We start from the raw sequence: 19512 nt of genomic DNA on the forward strand, positions 1-19512 counted from the left end.
GTGGGCTACAGTCCATGGGGTCACAAAGAGTCAGACACAACTGAGTGACTTTCACTTCACTTCACTATCAAAGTATCCAATAGAGGAACAACAACAACAGCAAAAGCATAACTACAATACATAAGATTGAGAGAGAAAAGTGGGCAGGATCTAAATCATTATCTGTCATAGCAGGAAGACAATAGATAGTGACCAGTCCTGATAAATCTAGATAAACTATGTAAGCATGTAGAGATGGGGAGGTAACCGCCAGGCCCCAAATTAACCCTGGAATGAGGGGTGGGAAGGAAATTTTTTGCTTTTCATCATAAGCATTTCTGTCCTGTGTGATTTATTTTAAGCTCTGTGTTTCATATATATTTTTTAAAATACGATTTTTAATACAGGCTCTAAAACTAAAACAACAAAAACGACTTTGGAGTCATCTGTGTGGATTCACATACCACTTCTTCCAGTTATGAATCATGGCAGGTTAACCTCTCTAAGCTGCAATTTTATCTTCCTGAAAATAAGGATTAAAAACCATACTCACCCCACAGGGCTGCTTTGGGGACAAAATGAGGTAACGCATGTAAAACATATGGGCCAGCACTGGCCGAAATTTAGCATCTGCAATTATTAACCGCTGTTGTCGTTATCAATAATAAACCAAGCATGCAAGTAATACCAAGGGCTTTGCACAGAGTAGGCACTTAATGGACATAAGGAATTGTTTAAAACCTCCACCAGAGCCTATAATTTTCCCCAACTCGGGACGCATGAGCCCCAGCGGTCCGAGTGAACACTTAAATATTGATGTGGTTACTCATTTATTCATCTCTGCTCTCCGCCGCAGTGGCCGCTGAGGGCGAGCTCCTTGGACTCCCTCGCCGGGTTCTGGCTGCATACTTGGTCCCTCCCGCGCGTAGAAGTGGGAGACAATGGCAGCTCATCCGCTTTCGGGTCGCTGACCCGGGACCATCACGCGGCGTAGCGTGAATCGCCTCTGGTTTCACGCGGAGAACTTCCCCGGCAAGGGCAGGCTGGAGGAGAAACCAAGGGGGCAGCCGGGTCCGCATGGCTCCCACTTGCCAGCGCAAAGGAGATGGCCATCCAGGGGAGGGGTGGGGCGGGGCAGTTTTAGGACGAGGGCTTTCCGGAGCAGGGACGTCTTGAAGGAAGGCTTGGGATTGGCCGGGAGGCGCGGAGCGGGCATTTCAGACCCGGCCGAGGGTGCGGCGCGGGCCCCAAGCGAGGCAGGGTTTCCCGGGCGCCCCCAGTTGGGGGCGGTACCTACGCGGGAGCCCCGCCCCCTCCTCTGCGGAGGCCGCGCGCCCCTCCCACGGCCCGCGCGGCACCCGGCTGACCTCTAGCTCCCGGTTGGTCTGCGGCTGCCGGGGCGAGGGCGTGGCGGCCACCGTCCCCAGGCTCTGCCGCACTATCGCGCGGGTCCGGGTCCCGGTCGCTAGTCGCGGGTCGCCGGCCGCGGGGCGGGGCGGGAGGCGGGGCGCTGACGTCGCGGCGCGGCCGGCGGCCGGGGAGGCGGGGAGGCGGCGGCCGGCTCGGCCCAGCCCGGCCCGGCCCAACCCGCAGCTGCGGCGGCGCTCCGAGCCGGCTCCTGGCCACCCTCCGCCGCTGTCCAGTTTCTTACTTGGTCCGGGTGTCTGCGGTCCTGGTTCGGCCAGGCCTCGCTCGCCGCCGCTTCACCCACTATGGCCCTGGTGCGGGGCGCCGAGCCGGCGGCGGGGCCCTCCCGCTGGCTCCCCACGCATGTCCAGGTGACGGTGCTGCGGGCCCGCGGGCTGCGGGGCAAGAGCTCCGGCGCGGGCAGCACCAGCGACGCTTACACGGTGATCCAGGTGGGCCGCGAGAAGTACAGCACGTCGGTGGTGGAGAAGACGCCAGGATGTCCCGAGTGGCGCGAGGAATGCTCCTTCGAGCTGCCGCCCGGCGCCCTGGACGGCCTGCTACGGGCGCAGGAGGCCGATGCGGGCCCGGCGCCCTGGGCCGCGGGCTCAGCCGCCGCCTGCCAGCTGGTGCTCACCACCATGCACCGTTCGCTCATCGGCGTCGACAAATTCCTGGGCCAGGCCACGGTGGCGCTGGATGAGGTCTTCGGCGCAGGCCGCGCCCAGCACACTCAGTGAGTGCCGGGCGCGGGGGAGCGGAAACGGTTAAAGGCCTCGCGGGGCGGGGCTGGGGGACGCAGGACCCCACACCTTGGCCCGGGCGGTGCGCCCTTTTGCCTGGCACTCAAGGGCGTAAACCGACAAGTTGGTTCTTCACATATAGGGTCTCCTTCCGGCCCCCAAGTGTGCTCTGGGCTGTGTTTGGTTGCTGGCAGATCTTTGGGAGGCCTGGGGGGTTGAGAATGGTGGTCTACTGTGAGGAGTAGATTGTCAAGTGAAGTTAGGAGTGGGATCCAGAGTCTCTTGGGCTGTGGAAACCTCAAGAAGGAAAATCTGGGGCCCATTCCTGGGGCCTCTGGGCCTGCCCCACTTTCTTCGAAGGGGAGGGTAACTGCCTGCGGACGCCTGTTCCACACCAGGCCCGCAGGGAAGTGGAGAGGCGCTGCCTCGCCCTGTGAGAGGAGGGCAGCGATTGAACGGAGGCGCCACACCAGATCTAGAGGCTGCAGAGGGCATCTGCTGCTTCCTGGCACTCGGATGCCCTCTGCTGCTTAGAGACGCCCCAAAGCCTACTCTTCAGCGTCCCTGATCAGAGAACAGGAGGACCTCTAAGAAGGAAACGCATTAGTTAGGTAGGCTTCAGGTGTCCTGCCTGAGGTGGAGGCAGCATGTGCTTAAGGCACAGCAGGAGATGGTCTCCCAGTCTCTTATACCTAGAAAGGCCAATGAGTTATTATTTTTTTCTTTAATCATTTATTTTGGCAGCATTTAATTTTCCCTGTGTTAAGATCAAGGCTTCAGACTTGGAGCCTCATTTCCTGTTTTGGGCTTGGGCAGGATCTGGAAGCCTGTCTCCAGGCCTGACCACCAGCCGTGGGTCTCTCACTTAGTTAACTGGGGTGATGCCACCCATAGGTCCCATGACCCCTGGATGGGGAGTGTAAGGGTTTGGGGGTCAGGGGTCCCATGGCTCCTGGATGAGGAGGGTAAGGGGTTGGGACAGGTGCTGGAAAGGTTTGCCCAAGTGAAATGGCATCCAACTGAGTCAATCTAGGAAGGCTTGCTGGAGAAGGATTGAGCCTGGTACAGACCCAGATGAAAGCAGGATTTGGACAGAAAAGATCTGACCTTGAACGCTTTAAAAACGTGGGTACAGAAGGGCTTCATGGCTCGTTGTGGCTTTGGTGGGAAACCAGTTAGCACAGGGCGGGTTTGGGGAGGGCTGTGACCTAGCTCCCTCTCTCCCTCCCCTGGCCTCGCCTTCCCTCCTGACTTGCTGTTTGGTTGCTGGCTGTGGGATCATGTGGTATAGTTTGGCCCTCCTTTTGTTTTTTTCCTCCCCTTTTCTGTCCTCTCCCCCCTGCCTGGCTCAGGGAGCCCAAGGGGGTGGGGTGGGGCAGAAAGCTCTTCTTTGGCTCTCTTAGCCCTTTCTTTTCCTGGAGAGGCTCCTGCCCCAAAATTAATTCCACCCCTTTATTTCCTGGTCCTTCAGTCTCCACCTCTCAGCTAATCTGACCAGACTGGTAGATAACACATCCCGGGCTGAGGAGAGGGGGGTGTTGACTACTAGAGGGGCGACTAAGAGCACAGACACAAAGTCTCTAGGCTTGTGGGGAGGGGCTTCTGTGAGGTCAGTGACTTGCGGGGAGGGGGAGGGGGTTGGGGAGGGGCTTTGATTTTTTTCAGTTCCTGCTCTTGCTTTCTTCTTGGCCTCTGGGTCTTAACTGAGCTGTCCCTGTCTTTCGGCCCGCATGCACCTGTTTTCAGCCAAGGACAGTCCCTCTTGGAGAACTGGACGTACCACCCCTTGATCTCAGTGGGAGCTTTAATTTACTTTAGAGAAGTCATCTTTTCCACAGGATCTTTCCACACCCACCTGGCTGCCTTTCCTGTGATGCATTGACCTAGGTTATTTATAGAACTTGGAGGGGGGCAGGAGGAGGGGACTTATGGGCAGCAGAAATGCCTGTGAAATCAGCCCAATCTTTTAGTTTATGGGACCAAACAGCATGCCCATTGACAGAGGGTGAGGGCTGCTGCCCCTGCTCTAGTTTGCACCTTCCACCTCTGGCTCTAATGGCCACTCTTCATGGCCTTTCCTGGAGCACCTTGGCGTGAACTGCTAAGACAGTGAGTCTGCACATTTTCCAGTGGGGAGAGGATTGGGGTGTGCCCTCCTCGGCTCTGGATAATGGAGGCAAAGAACTCCAGGAACCAGCTGTGGTGCTCTTAAGGAGAGCAGATGGCCCTGGGTTGCCCAGACAGCACTTGACTAGGGAAAAGCAGTCTCAAGCTTAAGAGGAGGGGCCTGTGGAGTTGCAGATTCCCTTCCCAAACCTGCCACCTTGTGGCCAGTCAAGTAAACTCTTGGTGCCTCAGTATTTTCATCTGTAAAATGGGCTAATTCATACCTTGACAGGGTTGATATAAGAGATGAAATGAGCACCTAGTTCCTGGACATGTTTGGTGGTCAGTGAACAGCAGTGATGGTGGAGAGAGGTTTTGGTAGCCTGGTAGCTATGATCTGGGAGATGTCCCCTGTCTTAGAGGAGCCTCTCACGTGACAGGAGGAGATAATACAGAACTTAGCACCTTGGAAGTGTTGACTTCCATGGTGGCTCAGATGGTAAAGCGTCTGTCTACAATGCGAGAGACCTGGGTTTGATCCCTAGGTTGCGAAGATCCCCTGGAGAAGGAAATGGCAACCCACTCCAGGACTATTGCCTGGAAAATCCCATGGACAGAGGAGCCTGGTAGGCTACAGCACATGGGGTCGCAAAGAGTCGGACACGACTGAGCGACTTCATTTTCTTTCACTTTAGCACCTGGGGAAGCCCCAGGACTGTGGTGGCAGGGTACTCACAGAAGTATGAGAGCTCCTGATGAAATGACCTGGCCCTTCCCAGCCCTCCACCATTCTCTTTGCTGCTGGAGTTTTGAGAATTGGTCTAGTCTTGGGAGCCCTTTGCAGTTCTAGAGCCACACTCAGATCAGCCTTAGATCTCTGCAGCTATCTTTCTTGGCAGGGCAGCAGCAACATGAAAACTGGGATTTCCCAGTTCTATCACTTATTAGCAGGCAAGTTACTTAACCTGTTTCTTCAATTCTGAAAAGGTCATATGTGATAACAGTCATAGAATTGTACAAGTTAAATACAGTGGTGTCTCTAAAAGTCTTATTATTGTCCTAGAGACATAGCAAGCTTTCAAGATATTCGTGTTGGGTTACTCCCAGGGCCCTCCTTATGTGATGGTAATGATGATGAGGGCAAGGGTACTAGATACCTCAACAGTCCCCGAAGCTGCTTTGTCAGTGGGATGCTATTTGAGGTGAGGGATTTCACCGGAGGCTTCCAATTGATTAAAAAGAAAATTGTCGAAACAATATTTAATGTGATACACAAGGAAACTAACTATAACCCTCTCCCTTCAGTAAAACCATTCATGGTTCACCGTGGGTCTGAAAATCCCAAGAGATGCCTCTTTCTTTGGCCACTCCAAGCAGCTTGCAGGATCTTAGTTCTCCAACAAGGGATCGAACCCAGGCCCCTGCAGTGAAAAGCACCAAGTCCTAACCACTGGACTTGCAGGAAGTTCCTGCTTTAGCTTCTTTAGATGTGTCCTTTCTGGTTTGTACCTCAGTGCCATCCATGGTACTCCCCAGTGGGTACTTGTGTGGAGAAAAATGGTCCCTTCCTTAAAAGAACCCCCTTCCTGGGCCTGTTGGACAGAGGGTTACAGTCTGGCTCCTTGGAAAGGCCACATCTGTGGCCTCGATTTGGGTTAAAATGGGACCATGGACAGGCTGCAGCTGTGGCCCTCTAAGTGGCTCGATCAGCCCTGGTTAGACCTGTCTCACTGATTTTATGAGGGCCTCAGCGGGGCCTGTGGCTGCGGAGGACTTAGGTTGGAGACCTGAGCCTTCTGCCTGGCTGGTGGTGGTGGCCTGAGACCTCCTCGAGGAGGGTTTTGGGCACTGGGAGAGGCACCTGAAGCCAGTGTAGCCTGCTGGTCTAAGGTGGCATGGTCTTTGAGGGCTTCCACCTGTCCCCTAGCCTCCAGATGGACTGCGTGTTCCTCTTGTAGACAGATGGTGCATGACCCACAGCCTTGTCCCTGCTGGTTTCCAGCTGTGACTGCTCCTCTGGAAGCAGCTGAGGCCATGAGGGTCCTTGACTCTGGCTCCTGCTCCAGCCTCAGACCTGGCCACTGGGGAAGTCTGCTTGGCTGCTGGGAAGGGTGTGGCTGTTCTTAAAAGCAGTAGTTAGGACTTGGGGAGGCTGCATTCCCTGAGTTATGGGGCAGTTTTTATTTGGGGTTGCTTGAGCAGCCGTGTCTGGGGGTGTGGGGAGGGGTAGGAAGTGACTCCCCCGTCAGACTGGCAAGCACAGCAGCTTCCCTTCTCTTCGCAGCTGGCCCTGTCCTCCCCTCCCTGCTGGCAGCCGGGGACAGACGCGACTCAGCAGAGCTCCATGCGGGCGACCTTGAGGGCTGTGCCTTTCTTCTGATGGGGCTGCCTGCTCTCTTTATTGCTGCCACCCCGGTGCTGTGACGCACTCGCCAGCAACAGCGACACTAAAAGGCTCATCTGGCCTCGTCCAGCTGTTTCCCCTGCCATTCCCACCCTGCGCAGGGACAGAAGATTAACACAATGACAGGAGCTCTGTGTGTTCTCTGGGAGTCTGTACCTTATTTTTTTTTCCTGCTCAGGGCTGTCTGCTGCAAGCTGGTGTGGTCGTGAAGAAGCCTTGCCCTTCCTCATGGCCAAGTAATAGGGATAAGTCCATGAAGTGGGTCCTTTCTGCACCTGGCAGTTCCGTCAAGGAGGAGTCTGATGGCTTTGTTCTGACTGAGCTGGCCTGTGGGGCTGGGCCCAGGTCTCCTCAGTGAGCATAATAAGCTAGTTTAGCTCCCAGGAGACAGTGCTGGTGGTGTGGGGGAGGGGGGATGTTGTCAGGGGCCACCTTGACCTTCAGTTGACCCCAGGGGTGGGAAATGGAAACACTGACCTTGACAGTGGAATTCTAATGTCAGAGCTGTCAGAGTGCTTAGACATGTGGAAATGGAGGCTGGGAGGGCAAGTGGCAGGCTCTCAGCTATGTAGCAATTAGGAAGGGTGGGGCTCTGTGGTTTCTCTTAGGCCCTGGCAGCCTGAAGGGCTGAAGGATTTGGGGTAAAGAAGAGATGGCACTCGGGGCCCTGAGTGCATCCCAAGGTTTCTGTGGAAGTGCCAGAGGGGTTTTAGGGAGATGGGGACATTTCCACTGGGATAGGGAAGGGGGCCTTGGGACTTCTCTGAGACGCTGAGGAACAGTCTAATCCACAGGCCTTTCTGCCTGGGCAGAGGCCAGGGGAGGCCACTGGTTGGGCGGGGAGTTGAAAGGAGGGGAGCACATGGACACCCCAGCCTGCATGTTCAGAGGGTGCAGTCTTATTAGGAGGATAGACCCCACATTTGGAGGAAGGGCCATGGCCAGGTGCTGTATTTTGGGGTCTAGCCAGGAAACACTGGAGATTTCAGAGCAGACAGAATCCCTGGGCTCAGCTGTGGTCAGAGAAGGCCTCCTGGAGGAGGAGGTACCCCAGACCTGTCAGGCTGGCTATCAGGGATCCCGTTTGCCACCCAACTTGCTCTGAGTTCCCATACAGACCGCACGTAGCACTTGTTTTTGGAGAATTGTCATTGCCTCATTTGTCTAGTGTATCATTGATTATGTCCTGCTTAGGTGCTGACGCTGTCCTGAGAATTTGTCTTCCATCAGCTTATAACAACCTCTTGAGGTGTAGCTATTGTTACTGTGTTTAACAAGTGAGGAAACTGAGACGCAGAGAGGTGAAGTGACTTTTCTAAAGGTACCTAGTACACGGACGTCAGGCTTGTACCCAGACAGTCTGGCTCCAGATTCTGTGCTCTTCAGCACCATGCTGCACCATCCGTCTGAGTCTTCCCTCATGTCTCCCAGCATTCAGCTTTGCATGGAACCTGGTGTTTCGCAGCTGCCCTCCTTAGGGTTCATCTCTCCTCCCCAAAGTCCATCTCTGTGGTCAGGCTTGGAGGCTCTGGAAGCATGACCTTCCATGCTTCTCCTGTGTGAGGCCTTGACTGGCTGGGATAAGTGCATTTAGTCTGCAGCTCTGTGTCTAGTCATATCTTTCTCAGGAGATGGGGGTGTTGCCTGGTCGTTTGGGGAAGAGGGTATCACTGCCACTACACTATCTCATAGGAGTGAGGGAGGGGCTGGAAAGCTCTGCCTCAGCCCCAGACACCCCCAACCCCCACCCCAGGGAGATTTGCTCTCGTTGACTTGTACAGTCTAGCTGGGCTTGGGATATCATCACCAGATACAAGACTTCCTGACCTTTCCCAAAAAATGACATGCTTGTTTGACTGTGACGGAACCCTCCGAGCCATCTGGTTCCTCTTCCTACAGTCATGTGGTGGTTTGCTTTTTTCTTTCCTTCTTTTGTTCAACATCTAGTAAGTAATTACTGGGCAACCACTGTGCCAAGGTTAGGGCTTTGGAGGAAACATGAGAAAGAAAATTTATAGCCCTTTCCCTAGGAAGGCAAAAATATGTTTGAGGCAAGACTTAATACAGGAAGGGTAATTAACTAAAAAGCAGTATATAAAAAGTATGAGAGAAAGGATCAAAAGAAGGACCAACTCACCAGGGTTGGTGTGATCAGGGTGGACTGTGTGTAGGAGGTAGAGCCTTGAATGACAGATGAGGTGTGATAGGGGCTGGGTGAGTTGGGAGGGAGACTGCCCCTCTGGAAGGGAAGGGAAGTGTGATGGGCTGGGCCAGGAAAGGGAGTGGAGGGGAGCTGAGTTAGTTTAGCTATGTGCTTCTCTCAGCAAAACAGCCTGGCTTTCTTTCACATTTATTTTTGAGTAGTTTACTGGTTTAAAAATTCTAAAGATACAGAGGTTACACTGTGGAAAATTTTCCTTGCCCTGATCTTGAGTCATCTAGCTCCTTTCTCTGGAGGCAACCAGCATTACCAGATCTCATGTACTTTTAAAAGCCAATGCATTATAGATTTCTTCTCCCCCTCACATTGTGTTTGCACAAATGCAGCTTTCTTCATGTCCACGGTTCTATACCTACTATCAGCCTGGCTTCCCCACAGAGGGATGTTACTGCTTGTGTCCACCTGTTGTGGTGCCTTCCCAGTGGCTCAGCAGGTAAAGACTCTGCCTGCAATGCAAGAGACACAGGAGACGCTGGGTCTGGAACATTGCCTGGAGGAGGAAACGGAGACCCACTCCAGTATTCTTGCCTGAAAAGTCCCATGGACAGAGGAGCCTGGTGACCTATAGTCCATGGGGTTGCAAAGAGTCGGACATGACTGAAGGACTGAGCATGCCACCTGTTGTGTCTGAACCGAGACCCTAGCAGGGGGACGGCCATACTTAGTTTTATCCTCTGGAACTCAGGACTCTGGTTTGGGGTGAATATTGGGTTAGGAGCACCGGGGAGGGGAGTGTGGGTAAGTAGAATTTCTTCCTTATCCCTTGTCTCCCAGAGAGTCCCCTCAGAGGGTCATCTTGCTGGTTCTCCTTTGTCCTGGGCAGGGTCATCGCTCTTTGGTCCTGGGCCACCTTCCTCCCATAGGGCTGACGACAGCCCATAAAAGGTCCCGACAGACAGTAAATCCAAATCTTTATGTGTGGGTTGGCCTACTTCTCAGAGTGCTTTCCCAGCATCACCTCATTTCCTTCTTCCCTGAGGGCAGGCAGGCTGACCCCCATTTTTACTGATGTTGAGACTGGGGTCTGAGGAGTGGGATGACCTATTCAAGGTCACACAGCTCATTAGTGGCAGCCAGATTTCTGACCCCCAAGCCCAGTGCTTTTCCCATACATCATGCTTTCAACTGTCCATACTTCCTGTTGCTGTGTGGTTAGACTTGTCTCCAAGTAGGCATGGGTCCCTGGCCTCTGCCTGAGGCAAGCTGACAGAGACAGACCTTTGGAGCCTACAGCAGGAGGAGGGGTGAGGACTGGTCGAGAAGTTTGTGCCTAGGCAGGGGGGGAGGCTGAGCCTGACTGGGCTGAGGCGAGCCCAAGCAGCCCATGCCCACGAAGGTAGGGACAGCTAATGAAACGACAGTTCTGGGCTCTGAGGACTGTTGCCCAGAGCCAGAGTAGGTGGTAAGAATCTCTGGCCTGATAAAGGGGCACTGTCCTCTCCTGCAGTTGAGTCTGGCTTGCAGTTTTTACCTTTGATACCAAATCAAAGGCAGGCTTAGGTTGTGAACATTGAGAGCCGTAAGGGATTGGCCTTCTCCCTGCATCCTATCTGCTGGTGTGTGAGGAGGTCAGCCGGCTGGAGATCTGGGGAGGAGGGAAGGCATCTAGATGGAGGAGCCTCTGGGGAAAGCTTTTCCAGCCAGCTCTTCAAACTCTGAGTTATACAGTTTTAGTTGGTATTTCTCCCCGTCTTCACTGGCTTATTTTATCATCCCTCTTTTACAGAGGTGAAGTGGGTGGTTGAAAGCCGCTTTGTAAGTCAGATCCAGGACTAGAACCTGGGCCTCCTGTCTTACAGCTCACTGAGGATTTTCCTCACGTGAACCGTGAGCTTCCAGATGTTCAGGCTGGTTTAGAAAAGGTAGAGGAGCCAGAGGTCAAATTGCCAACATCCGCTGGATCACGGAAAAGCAAGTGAGTTCCAGAAAAACATCTAGTTCTGCTTTATTGACTATGCCAAAGCCTTTGACTGTGTGGATCACAATAAACTGGAAAATTCTTCAAGAGATGGGAATACCAGACCACCTGACCTGCCTCTTGAGAGACCTATATGCAGGTCAGGAAGCAACAGTTAGAACTGGACATGGAACAACAGACTGGTTCCAAATAGGAAAAGGAGTACGTCAAGGCTGTATATTGTCACCCTGCTTATTTAACTTCTCTGCAGAATACATCATGAGAAACGCTGGGCTGGAAGAAGCACAAGCTGGAATCAAGATTGCCGGGAGAAATATCAATAACCTCAGATATGCAGATGACACCACCCTTATGGCAGAAAGTGAAGAGGAACTCAAAAGCCTCTTGATGAAAGTGAAAGAGGAGAGTGAACAAGTTGGTTTAAAGCTCAACATTCAGAAAACGAAGATCATGGCATCTGGTCCCATCACTTCATGGGAAACAGTGGAAACAGTGTCAGACTTTATTTTTTTGGGCTCCAAAGTCACTGCAGATGGTGATTGCAGCCATGAAATTAAAATTTTTGATGCTTACTCCTTGGAAGGAAAGTTATGACCAACCTAGATAGCATATTGAAAAGCAGAGACATTACTTTGCCAACAAAGGTCCGTCTAGTCAAGGCTATGGTTTTTCCAGTGGTCATGTATGGATGTGAGATTTGGACTGTGAAGAAAGCTGAGCGCTGAAGAATTGATTCTTTTGAACTGTGGTGTTGGAGAAGACTCCTGAGAGTCCCTTGGACTGCAAGGAGATCCAACCAGTCCATTCTAAAGGAGATCAGTCCTGGGTGTTCTTTGGAAGGAATGGTGCTAAAGCTGAAACTCCAGTACTTTGGCCACCTCATGCGAAGAGTTGACTCATTGGAAAAGACTGTGATGCTGGGAGGGATTGGGGGCAGGAGGAGAAGGGGATGACAGAGGATGAGATGGCTGGATGGCATCACTGACTCGATGGATGTGAGTTTGAGTGAACTCCAGCAGTTGGTGTTGGACAGGGAGACCTGGCATGCTGCAATTCATGGGGTCGCAAAGAGTTGGACACGACTGAGCGACTGAACTGAACTGAGGTTTTTCCACTATTCCTTTAAAATATTTTTTTTAATATTTTATTTTTTAGAAAATTTATTTACTTTTTGGCTGCATTGGGTCTTAGTTGCAGCATGTGGGCTTCTCGCTAGTGTGGTGCACAGGTTCCAGGGCACGTGGGCTCTGAGTTTTGGCGCATCGGCTTAGCTGCCCTGTGGCCTGTGGGATCTTAGTTCCCTGACCAGGGATCAAAGCTGCATCCCCTGCATTGGAAGGTGGATTCTTCATCACTGGACCACCAGGGAAGTTCCTAAAATAATTATTTTTCCCAACCTATTTCTGGGACTGAAGCTAAGCCCTGTCAATGCCGTCTCGTCTATCCAGCATGTGTTAGAGCAGGCCCAGTCCCTGGGTTGTGGGGGTGAAAGGTGGGGAGCATTCTGTGCTGTCAGTAAGCAGTGACTGCACAGGTGGAGTGGCTCCGCTGCAGGGCCAAAGACGAGGGCTTGGAGAAAGGCACTCTGGGCCCCTCCCTGCCCTCCCCATTGCTCCTGTCCTAGTTTAAGCAGTTTTTTTTTTAACGTCTCCTGCAGACTTAGCATAGCTGCTTCAGCTTTTTTATAAGCCAGAATGCCAGTGTATTAATTTATGATGAGAAATAACTGCTAAGGCACAGGGAATTGCCTGCGTCAGCCTGGCTGTGGGGCCTGTCCTGGGTTCAGCTCTGTGGCTGGCTCTGTGGCCTCACCTCTCGCTGCCCCTTTCCCTGCTGCCCTGTGCTCTTCCTAGAGCCCAGCGGCCATAGGTCTTATCCTTGTTTCCTACCCTGTAGTGCTCTTCCAGGCCCAGAGGAAAGCTGGAGCTCTTTAGCATGATGTTTGGGGCAGTCTCCTCTATCTGCTCCAAAGCACCTTTCTGTCCATCTTCACTTCTCCAGCCCTCAGCACCTGGATATTCCGTTCCTCCCACCTGGAGTGTCTCTGCACCTGCCTCCTTGCCTCCTGACCCATCATTCAAGACCCAGTATGAGTGTTGGCATCTGTCAATGAAAATAATCAATAAACAGCCTATTATAAAAATAGGAAAGAATTTCGTTTGAGCCAAACTGAGGATTAGCCTGGACACCCACTTTCCAGATTACTCTTGAGAAACTGCTCTGGAGAAGCATGGTTTCCAGCACAAGTTTATATATCTTGTCAGAACAAAGAACATGAAACAAGTCAGGGATACATGTCAAGATCTCCACCCACCCACCCACCCATAAGCATGCACACAGCAAGTCAGCATGGCCTTCCACCTGGGAAGGGAATCTTATCGTTAAAGGGGGACCAGCACTGGGTTCCCTGGAGAAGGGAGCGGCTACCCTCTCCATTATTCTTGCCTGGAGAATTCCATGGACTGGATAGTTCGCGAGGTCACAAAGAGTTGGACAGGACTGAGCGACTTTCACTTATGAGAATTTATGAGCATTGGTGTCCCAAGAAGAGAAGTATTTAATCTTTATTTTTAACACGGGCATGCTTTACCTTTTGTTAGTGTCTTTTCTCTAATAATTAAAGCAGATGTCCAATGTATGTTTGTAACCTCATGGCAAATAGATGGGGAAAAATGTGGAAACAGTGACATTTATTTTTTTCGGCTCTGAAATCACTGCATGTGGCGACTGCAGCAACACAATTAATAGACGCTTGCTCCTTGGAAGAAAAGCTATGACAGCCCTAGACTAGCATATTAAAAAGCAGAGACAGTCACTTTGCTGACAAAGGTCCATACAGTCAAAGCTACAGTTTTTCTAGTAGTCATGTACAGATGGGAGTTGGACCATAGAGAAGGCTGAGTGCCGAAAAATTGATGCTTTCAAACTGTAGTTTTGGAGAAGACTCTTGAGAGTCCCTTGGACTGCAAGGAGATCAAACCAGTCAATCCTAAAGGAAATCAACCCTGAATATTCACTGGAAGGACTGATGCTGGAGCTTAAGCTCTAATACTTTGGCCACTTGATACGAAGAGACTCATTAGAAAAGACCCTGATGCTGGGAAAGATTGAGGGCAAGAGGAGAAGGGGGCATCAGAGGATGAGATGGTTGGATGGCATCACAGACTCAATGGACATGAGTTTGAGCAAACTCCAGGAGATAGTGAAGGATAGGGAAGCCTGGCATGCTACAGTTCATGGGATCACAAAGAGTCAGACACGACTTAGCAGCTGAACAGCAACAACAGTGTATGTTTGATAGGCCACAAACAGGCTATTTTAGTGAGTATAAGATTCAGGTTTTCTCAGGTATAAGCCAGAATGACTTCCTGTATCTCAATATGTGAAAATTTCTTTTATCAGGTCCTTTACCACTTCTCCTGAAATATTCTTTCATTTAGCCTATCTGTGCATTTTATTTGTACATTTTTGTGGTGTTAATCACTTTCTTCTTTTATTTATGTGGCTGTCTTATTTCCCTACTATTATGTAAGCTTCTCAAGGACACTCCCCCCCCCTTTTTTTTTTAATTTTGGCAAATACTTTGGAAATATTCTGAGCCTGACTGAGGGCTCCTCTGGTTAGATGGGATTTCATGGGCAAGTTCCCTATGCCTCTGAGACTTTGTGGTTGTCAGGATGGGCTGTCAGGATCTCACGTGCCATGCCCTGTGCTGAGGCTATGGAGATGTGTAGATAGCACAAGGCTCAGGTATGCGACCAGGAGCAGGGCGCAGTCATAGGACAGGGAGAAGAAAACCTGTGTCCTGGCCCAAGGCTACCCTCACCTCCACAGGGATCTAACAGAAAGGGCCTGTTAGTCTCAAATGGGACCGAAGGAGAATATAGCTGAGTCAGTATGTGTTTCCAACCATTTCCAACAGATGCTGGTGCTTTTCAAAAAACATCACCATGACGCTTGTTAACAGATAGACAAAATCAGCAGTTCCTTAATCATCCAGTCAGTATCCAGTCCATATTCAAATTGCCCTGATATCAGGACTCCCTGTTTATGAGTGGTTTGTTGAATCAGGATCCAAACGGGGCTCCCTCCCAGCCGGGGCCTAGTTGTTAGGTCTCCCAGGGCAACAGTCCCCTCCTCCCTTACCTGAGGGAGGAGCTGAGTCACTTGTCCTTGAGAGCATCTGCACTGTGGCTGATGGCTTCCCCTTTGATGTCCTTCACCCTAATTTTGCAGCCCCTGAGGGCTAGTTGCTAGGTCTGGAAGGCCTGCTCCCTAGACCCTGCCTCCTGCAGGAGTTCCTCTGCCCGAGGAGGCTGACTCTGCTGCATGGCCTCGGCAGGCACACCGGCTCCATCTCCACTTCAGTGGGGCTGAGGTTAAGCAGTGGGTTCTGGACTGTTAGTTGACCTAGCTACCATGGAGTTATCCATTCAGCCTTTCTCCCAATGGATTTTAGTATCCATTAATGATTGCTGCCTAGGGCTCTAGTTGTTTTTTTTCCCTTTATTAGTAGGAATCTGGCATAAGGAAGCGTTTTAGTTTTCCCTGTGATTATTTGGTCATTCTACATAGGAACATCAGGAATGGCAATTCTTTGCCATTGTTTTTCAGTTTGTGGTTGACTTGCAAATTAGAAATCCACAATAGTGTGATGACAGCGGTCACTTACATGATGGTTTCCTGCCGAAGAGAAATTGTAGGACTTTGTGAGCCTGGAGAGAGGGAGACGAGGTGAATGGTCTCTGAAGGCTTCAGGCCTTTTCAGCTGTTGTTGTTGAGTCACTCAGTGGACTGTAGTCCACTGTCAGAGTCACCTGTGGACTGTAGATGTCCAGCCTCCTCTGTCCATGGAATTCTCCAGGCAAGAACACTGGAGTGGGTAGCCATTTCCTTCTCCAGGGCATCTTCCTGACTCAGGGATAAAACCCGGTTTTCCTGCATCGCAGGCAGATTCTTTACTGTTTGAGCCACCAGGAAGCCCTCAGGCCTTTTCAAAGCAAGCGATTTAATCAATACAATGTTGCTTGAAGTGACTGATGGCTGCTGGCCTAGAATAGGGATTTGGGGCAGATTGTTATGCCCATCAGAATGTTATGGACAGGTATCTTGGTGTCTTCTCCTAGAGTTTCCCCCAACATGTGCTTTTTGAGTTGCAGTCTTCTCCGCTTTGGAGCTCTGTAGCCCCCACTTGTACTGACTCCCTGGGGAGGCTCAGTGGGGAGAGTAAGCCTGGAAAGGACAACTGGATCAGTATATCTTTCCTTCACATTGGTGGTTCTTTTAGGAGATGCTTCAGCCAGGACAGCGGGTAGCACAGCTGTCTTCTCAGGGCTTCTCAGCTTCATGTGTCTTGGGCAGTTCATTCCTACAGCTGTCAGCTTTGCAGGCCCCTCATCCCCAGCATGGTGGTAGCTGTCCCCTAGCCTGAGGTAGGCCTGTCTCTGAAGATGGTGGCTACGGCCAGAAGAGAGAAGCTGCAGATAAGTAGGCAGGTAAGGCTCAGGTGAGGACCAGCCTGGGAAAGTTGGAGATTGTGGTACTGGGGACACGAGGAAAAGCTCTGGGAGCAGCCTGCCCCCCAGGCAGCAGGTGCACCTGGCTGCTTTTGGTTGTCTGGAGTCGCCTTCACTGCCTTACTGGATGTTGGAGGATCAGACTCTGCACTGTGGCGAGATGCTCAGGAGCTGCAGAGCCTTTGGCTGGTTCCTTGCCCCTTACCAGCAAGGCTCTCTTGTACCCAATGGGACATGAGGTGTCTGTCCTCTCATTTGGCATCTCAGCCTGGGAGCCGTGCATTGGGACAGGAAGGGGAAGACATGCTCAGCATGTGCTTTGCAGCAAGCCCTATAGAGGCAGCACAGCCCGAGCAGTGAGAGGAGCATCGTCCAGCTCCTCCTCTGGTAACTACACTCAGCATCTTCCACAGAGCCCTCGCTTTAGCTTTGAGCTCTATCTCTAAATGTGCTTTATTATTTTGTGCCTCTGTTAGCAAGATGCGGAGAAGGCGATGGCACCCCCACTCCAGTACTCTTGCCTGGAAAATCCCATGGACGGAGGAGCCTGGTGAGCTGCAGTCCATGGGGTTGCTAAGAGTCGGACACGACTGAGCGACTTCACTTTCACTTTTCACTTTCATGCATTGGAGAAGGAAATGGCAACCCACTCCAGTGTTCTTGCCTGGAGAATCCCAGGGACGGAGGGGCCTGGTTGGCTGCAGTCTCTGGGGTCGCACAGAGTCGGACACGACTGAAGTGACTTAGCAGCAGCAGTAGCAAGATGTGTTCTAAGGTAGTTGCTTTTTCACTGTATGCCATTTCAGCATAAAACGTAGGAATCCTCTACTTTCGGATAGCAGCAGAAGCCTGTAACTTTAAAGTTCAAAGTAGTGGTAGAGGTGATGAGTGTAGACGAGACTTGGCAATGCCTGCTGCAGCTGTCCCGTGGTATGAAAATGCCCGGTTTCCCTTGGTGGCGCGTTCACAGGTACTGCTGCTCTACAAAGATTTGCAAAAATCCATAATTGAAAAAAGTGCCAAATTTCAATTAGAGATGAGGGGAAATAGAGATGTAATGCTCCTATCTAACACATACCCCCTGCTTTAGAGAAATTCCTTGGTTGGGAAGGAACATGGGGGTTTCTGGGTCCAGGTGTGTGTGTGTGTGTGCTGTACTTGGGGAGGGAGGCAGTCTAGTGCAGTGATCAGGGTCAGCTGCTCTGGAGACAAGGAGCCTGAGATTCCTGGTTCCTCTATTTACAAAAAAGAAGCATGTGCCGTAACCCTGTGGACTTCTCTCTGTTCTCATGCTTGCATCTGCAAAACATGTGAGCTAACACTTGGGTGGCGCTTCCCGTGTGCCAGACCTTGTTCTGAGTGCTTCACGTGTAATCTGTTTAATTGTCAGCGTGGTCTTGTGAAGGCAGCCAACATCCATTACCCTCATTTTATAGATAAGTATGAAAAGGCATAGAGAGATAGGGGAACCCACTCTCCGTCACGCAGCTGGTTATGTGGTGAGCTGGGGCTTAGACCAGGCAGCCAGGCTCCAGAGTCCAGGCTGGTAGCCACTTTCAAGGTCGGCCTCCCACACCTGCGTCACAGGGCTGTTAAGGGTATTATTTGGATCTAATTTGCTGTGTTGAGTGCTTAGTACAGTGCCTGCCCACAGTAGATGCTAAATGAGAGGTGTAGTTGTTGATGCGAAGATTACTGCCCTAGTGACGGGCTAGCATGGGGTCAACGCCTGACCTCCATTCAGGAAATGGGCACTTACCAGAGCTGATGGGTATATTCTCTCAGGGAAGTTGATGGAATTCTTAGCTCAGGGATTGGGGATGAGGTCTTCAGGGTTAAAGAAGGCATCCTTTTGGAACTGTCTGTCCCCTGAAGCCTGGCATGTGGCTCCCACCTCAGGAGGCTCTTTCTGGGGACAGGGGGTACCCTCTTTGCTCTGGGAGCTTCTGGTCTCATGATTAAGACTTGTGGGTTTGTGGTGATGTAAACATTACATATACGGTCAGTTGTGAACAGGGACAAACAAGTTCCTAAGTTATTGCATAGATTAATTTGTTAGTTAATTGAAAAGATACTTGAATATCCACTCTTTCAAACCTGGTGACACACAGATGAGCAGAATAAAGTTCCTCCTGTAGAGCAGGGAAAGACAGACATTACACAGCAGTGTATTGTTCAGTCGCTAAATCATGTCCGACTCTTTGCAACCCCATGAATTGCAGCATGCCAGGCTTCCCTGTCCTTCAGTGTCTCCTGGAGTTTGCTCAAACTCATATCCATTAAATCCGTGGTATCATCCAACCATCCATCTCAAGCTCTGTCACCCCCTTCTCCTCTTCTCCTCAATCTTTCTCAACATCAGGGTCTTTTCAATGAGTCGGCTCTTCACATCAGATGGCCAAAGTATTGGAGCTTCAGCTCCAGCGTCAGTCCTTCCAATGAATATTCAGTGTTGATCTCCTTTAGGATGGACTGGTTTGATCTTCTTGCAGTCCAAGGGACTCTCAAGAGTCTTCTCTAGCACCACAATTCAAAAGCATCAATTCTTCGGTGCTCAGCCTTCTTTATGGTCCAACTCTCACATCCATACATGACTACTGGAAAAACCATAGCTTTGACTAGATGGACCTTTGTCAGCAAAGTGATGTCTCTGCTTTTTAATATGCTGTTTAGGTTTGTCACAGCCTTTCTTCCGAGGAGCAAGCATCTTTTAATTTCATGGCTGCAGTGATTTGGGAGTCCAAGAAGAGAAAATCTGTCATTTTTTTCCATTTTTTCTCATCAATTTACCATGAAGTGATGGGACCAGGTACCATGATGTTAGTTTTTTGAATGTTGAGTCTTTTTTAAAAATTTTATTTATTTTAATTGGCAGCAAAACACTTTACAACACTGTGGTGGTTTTTGCCATACATTGACATGAATCAGCCTGAATGTTGAGTCTTAAACCAGCTTTTTCAGTCTCCTCTTTCACCTTCATCAAGAGGCTCTTTAGTTCCTCTTCACTTTCTGCTATTAGAATGGTATCATCTGTGTATCTGAGGTTATTAATGTTTCTCCCGCCATTCTTGATTCCAGCTTGCACTTCATCCAGCCCGGCTTTTCACATGATGTACTCTGCACGTAAGTTAAATAAGCAGGGTAACAATATACAGCCTTGACATACTCCTTTCCCAATTTTGAACCAGTCTGTTGTTTCATGTCCAGCTCAAACTGTT

The 19512-nt window shown here is 50.9% G+C and overlaps 1 protein-coding gene and 1 long non-coding RNA gene across 4 annotated transcripts in view; one reads left to right on the forward strand and one right to left on the reverse strand.

Annotated features, from left to right (window-relative positions):
• Positions 1 to 357: 357 nt before the first annotated feature.
• On the reverse strand, positions 358 to 1483 carry LOC123328412. The gene is made up of 2 exons (XR_006543221.1): positions 1347 to 1483; positions 358 to 1022 (listed from the first exon to the last, which is right to left on the reverse strand). It is a non-coding gene; the product is annotated as an uncharacterized LOC123328412 (long non-coding RNA).
• A 43-nt stretch (positions 1484 to 1526) lies between these two features.
• Positions 1527 to 19512, forward strand: part of RAB11FIP5 (RAB11 family interacting protein 5) — a 43470-nt gene continuing 25484 nt past the window's right edge. Inside the window, exon 1 of one of the 3 annotated variants that reach the window (XM_045162194.1) lies at positions 1527 to 2122. In XM_045162194.1, the coding sequence (XP_045018129.1) occupies positions 1692 to 2122 (431 nt within the window). In that variant the 5' untranslated portion in view covers positions 1527 to 1691. The remainder of the gene's footprint in view (positions 2123 to 19512) is intronic. The other 2 variants (XM_045162195.1, XM_045162196.1) reach the window with 2 other exon arrangements.

Source organism: Bubalus bubalis, chromosome 12, assembly GCF_019923935.1.
Source record: "Bubalus bubalis isolate 160015118507 breed Murrah chromosome 12, NDDB_SH_1, whole genome shotgun sequence".
Classification (NCBI taxonomy): domain Eukaryota; kingdom Metazoa; phylum Chordata; class Mammalia; order Artiodactyla; family Bovidae; genus Bubalus; species Bubalus bubalis.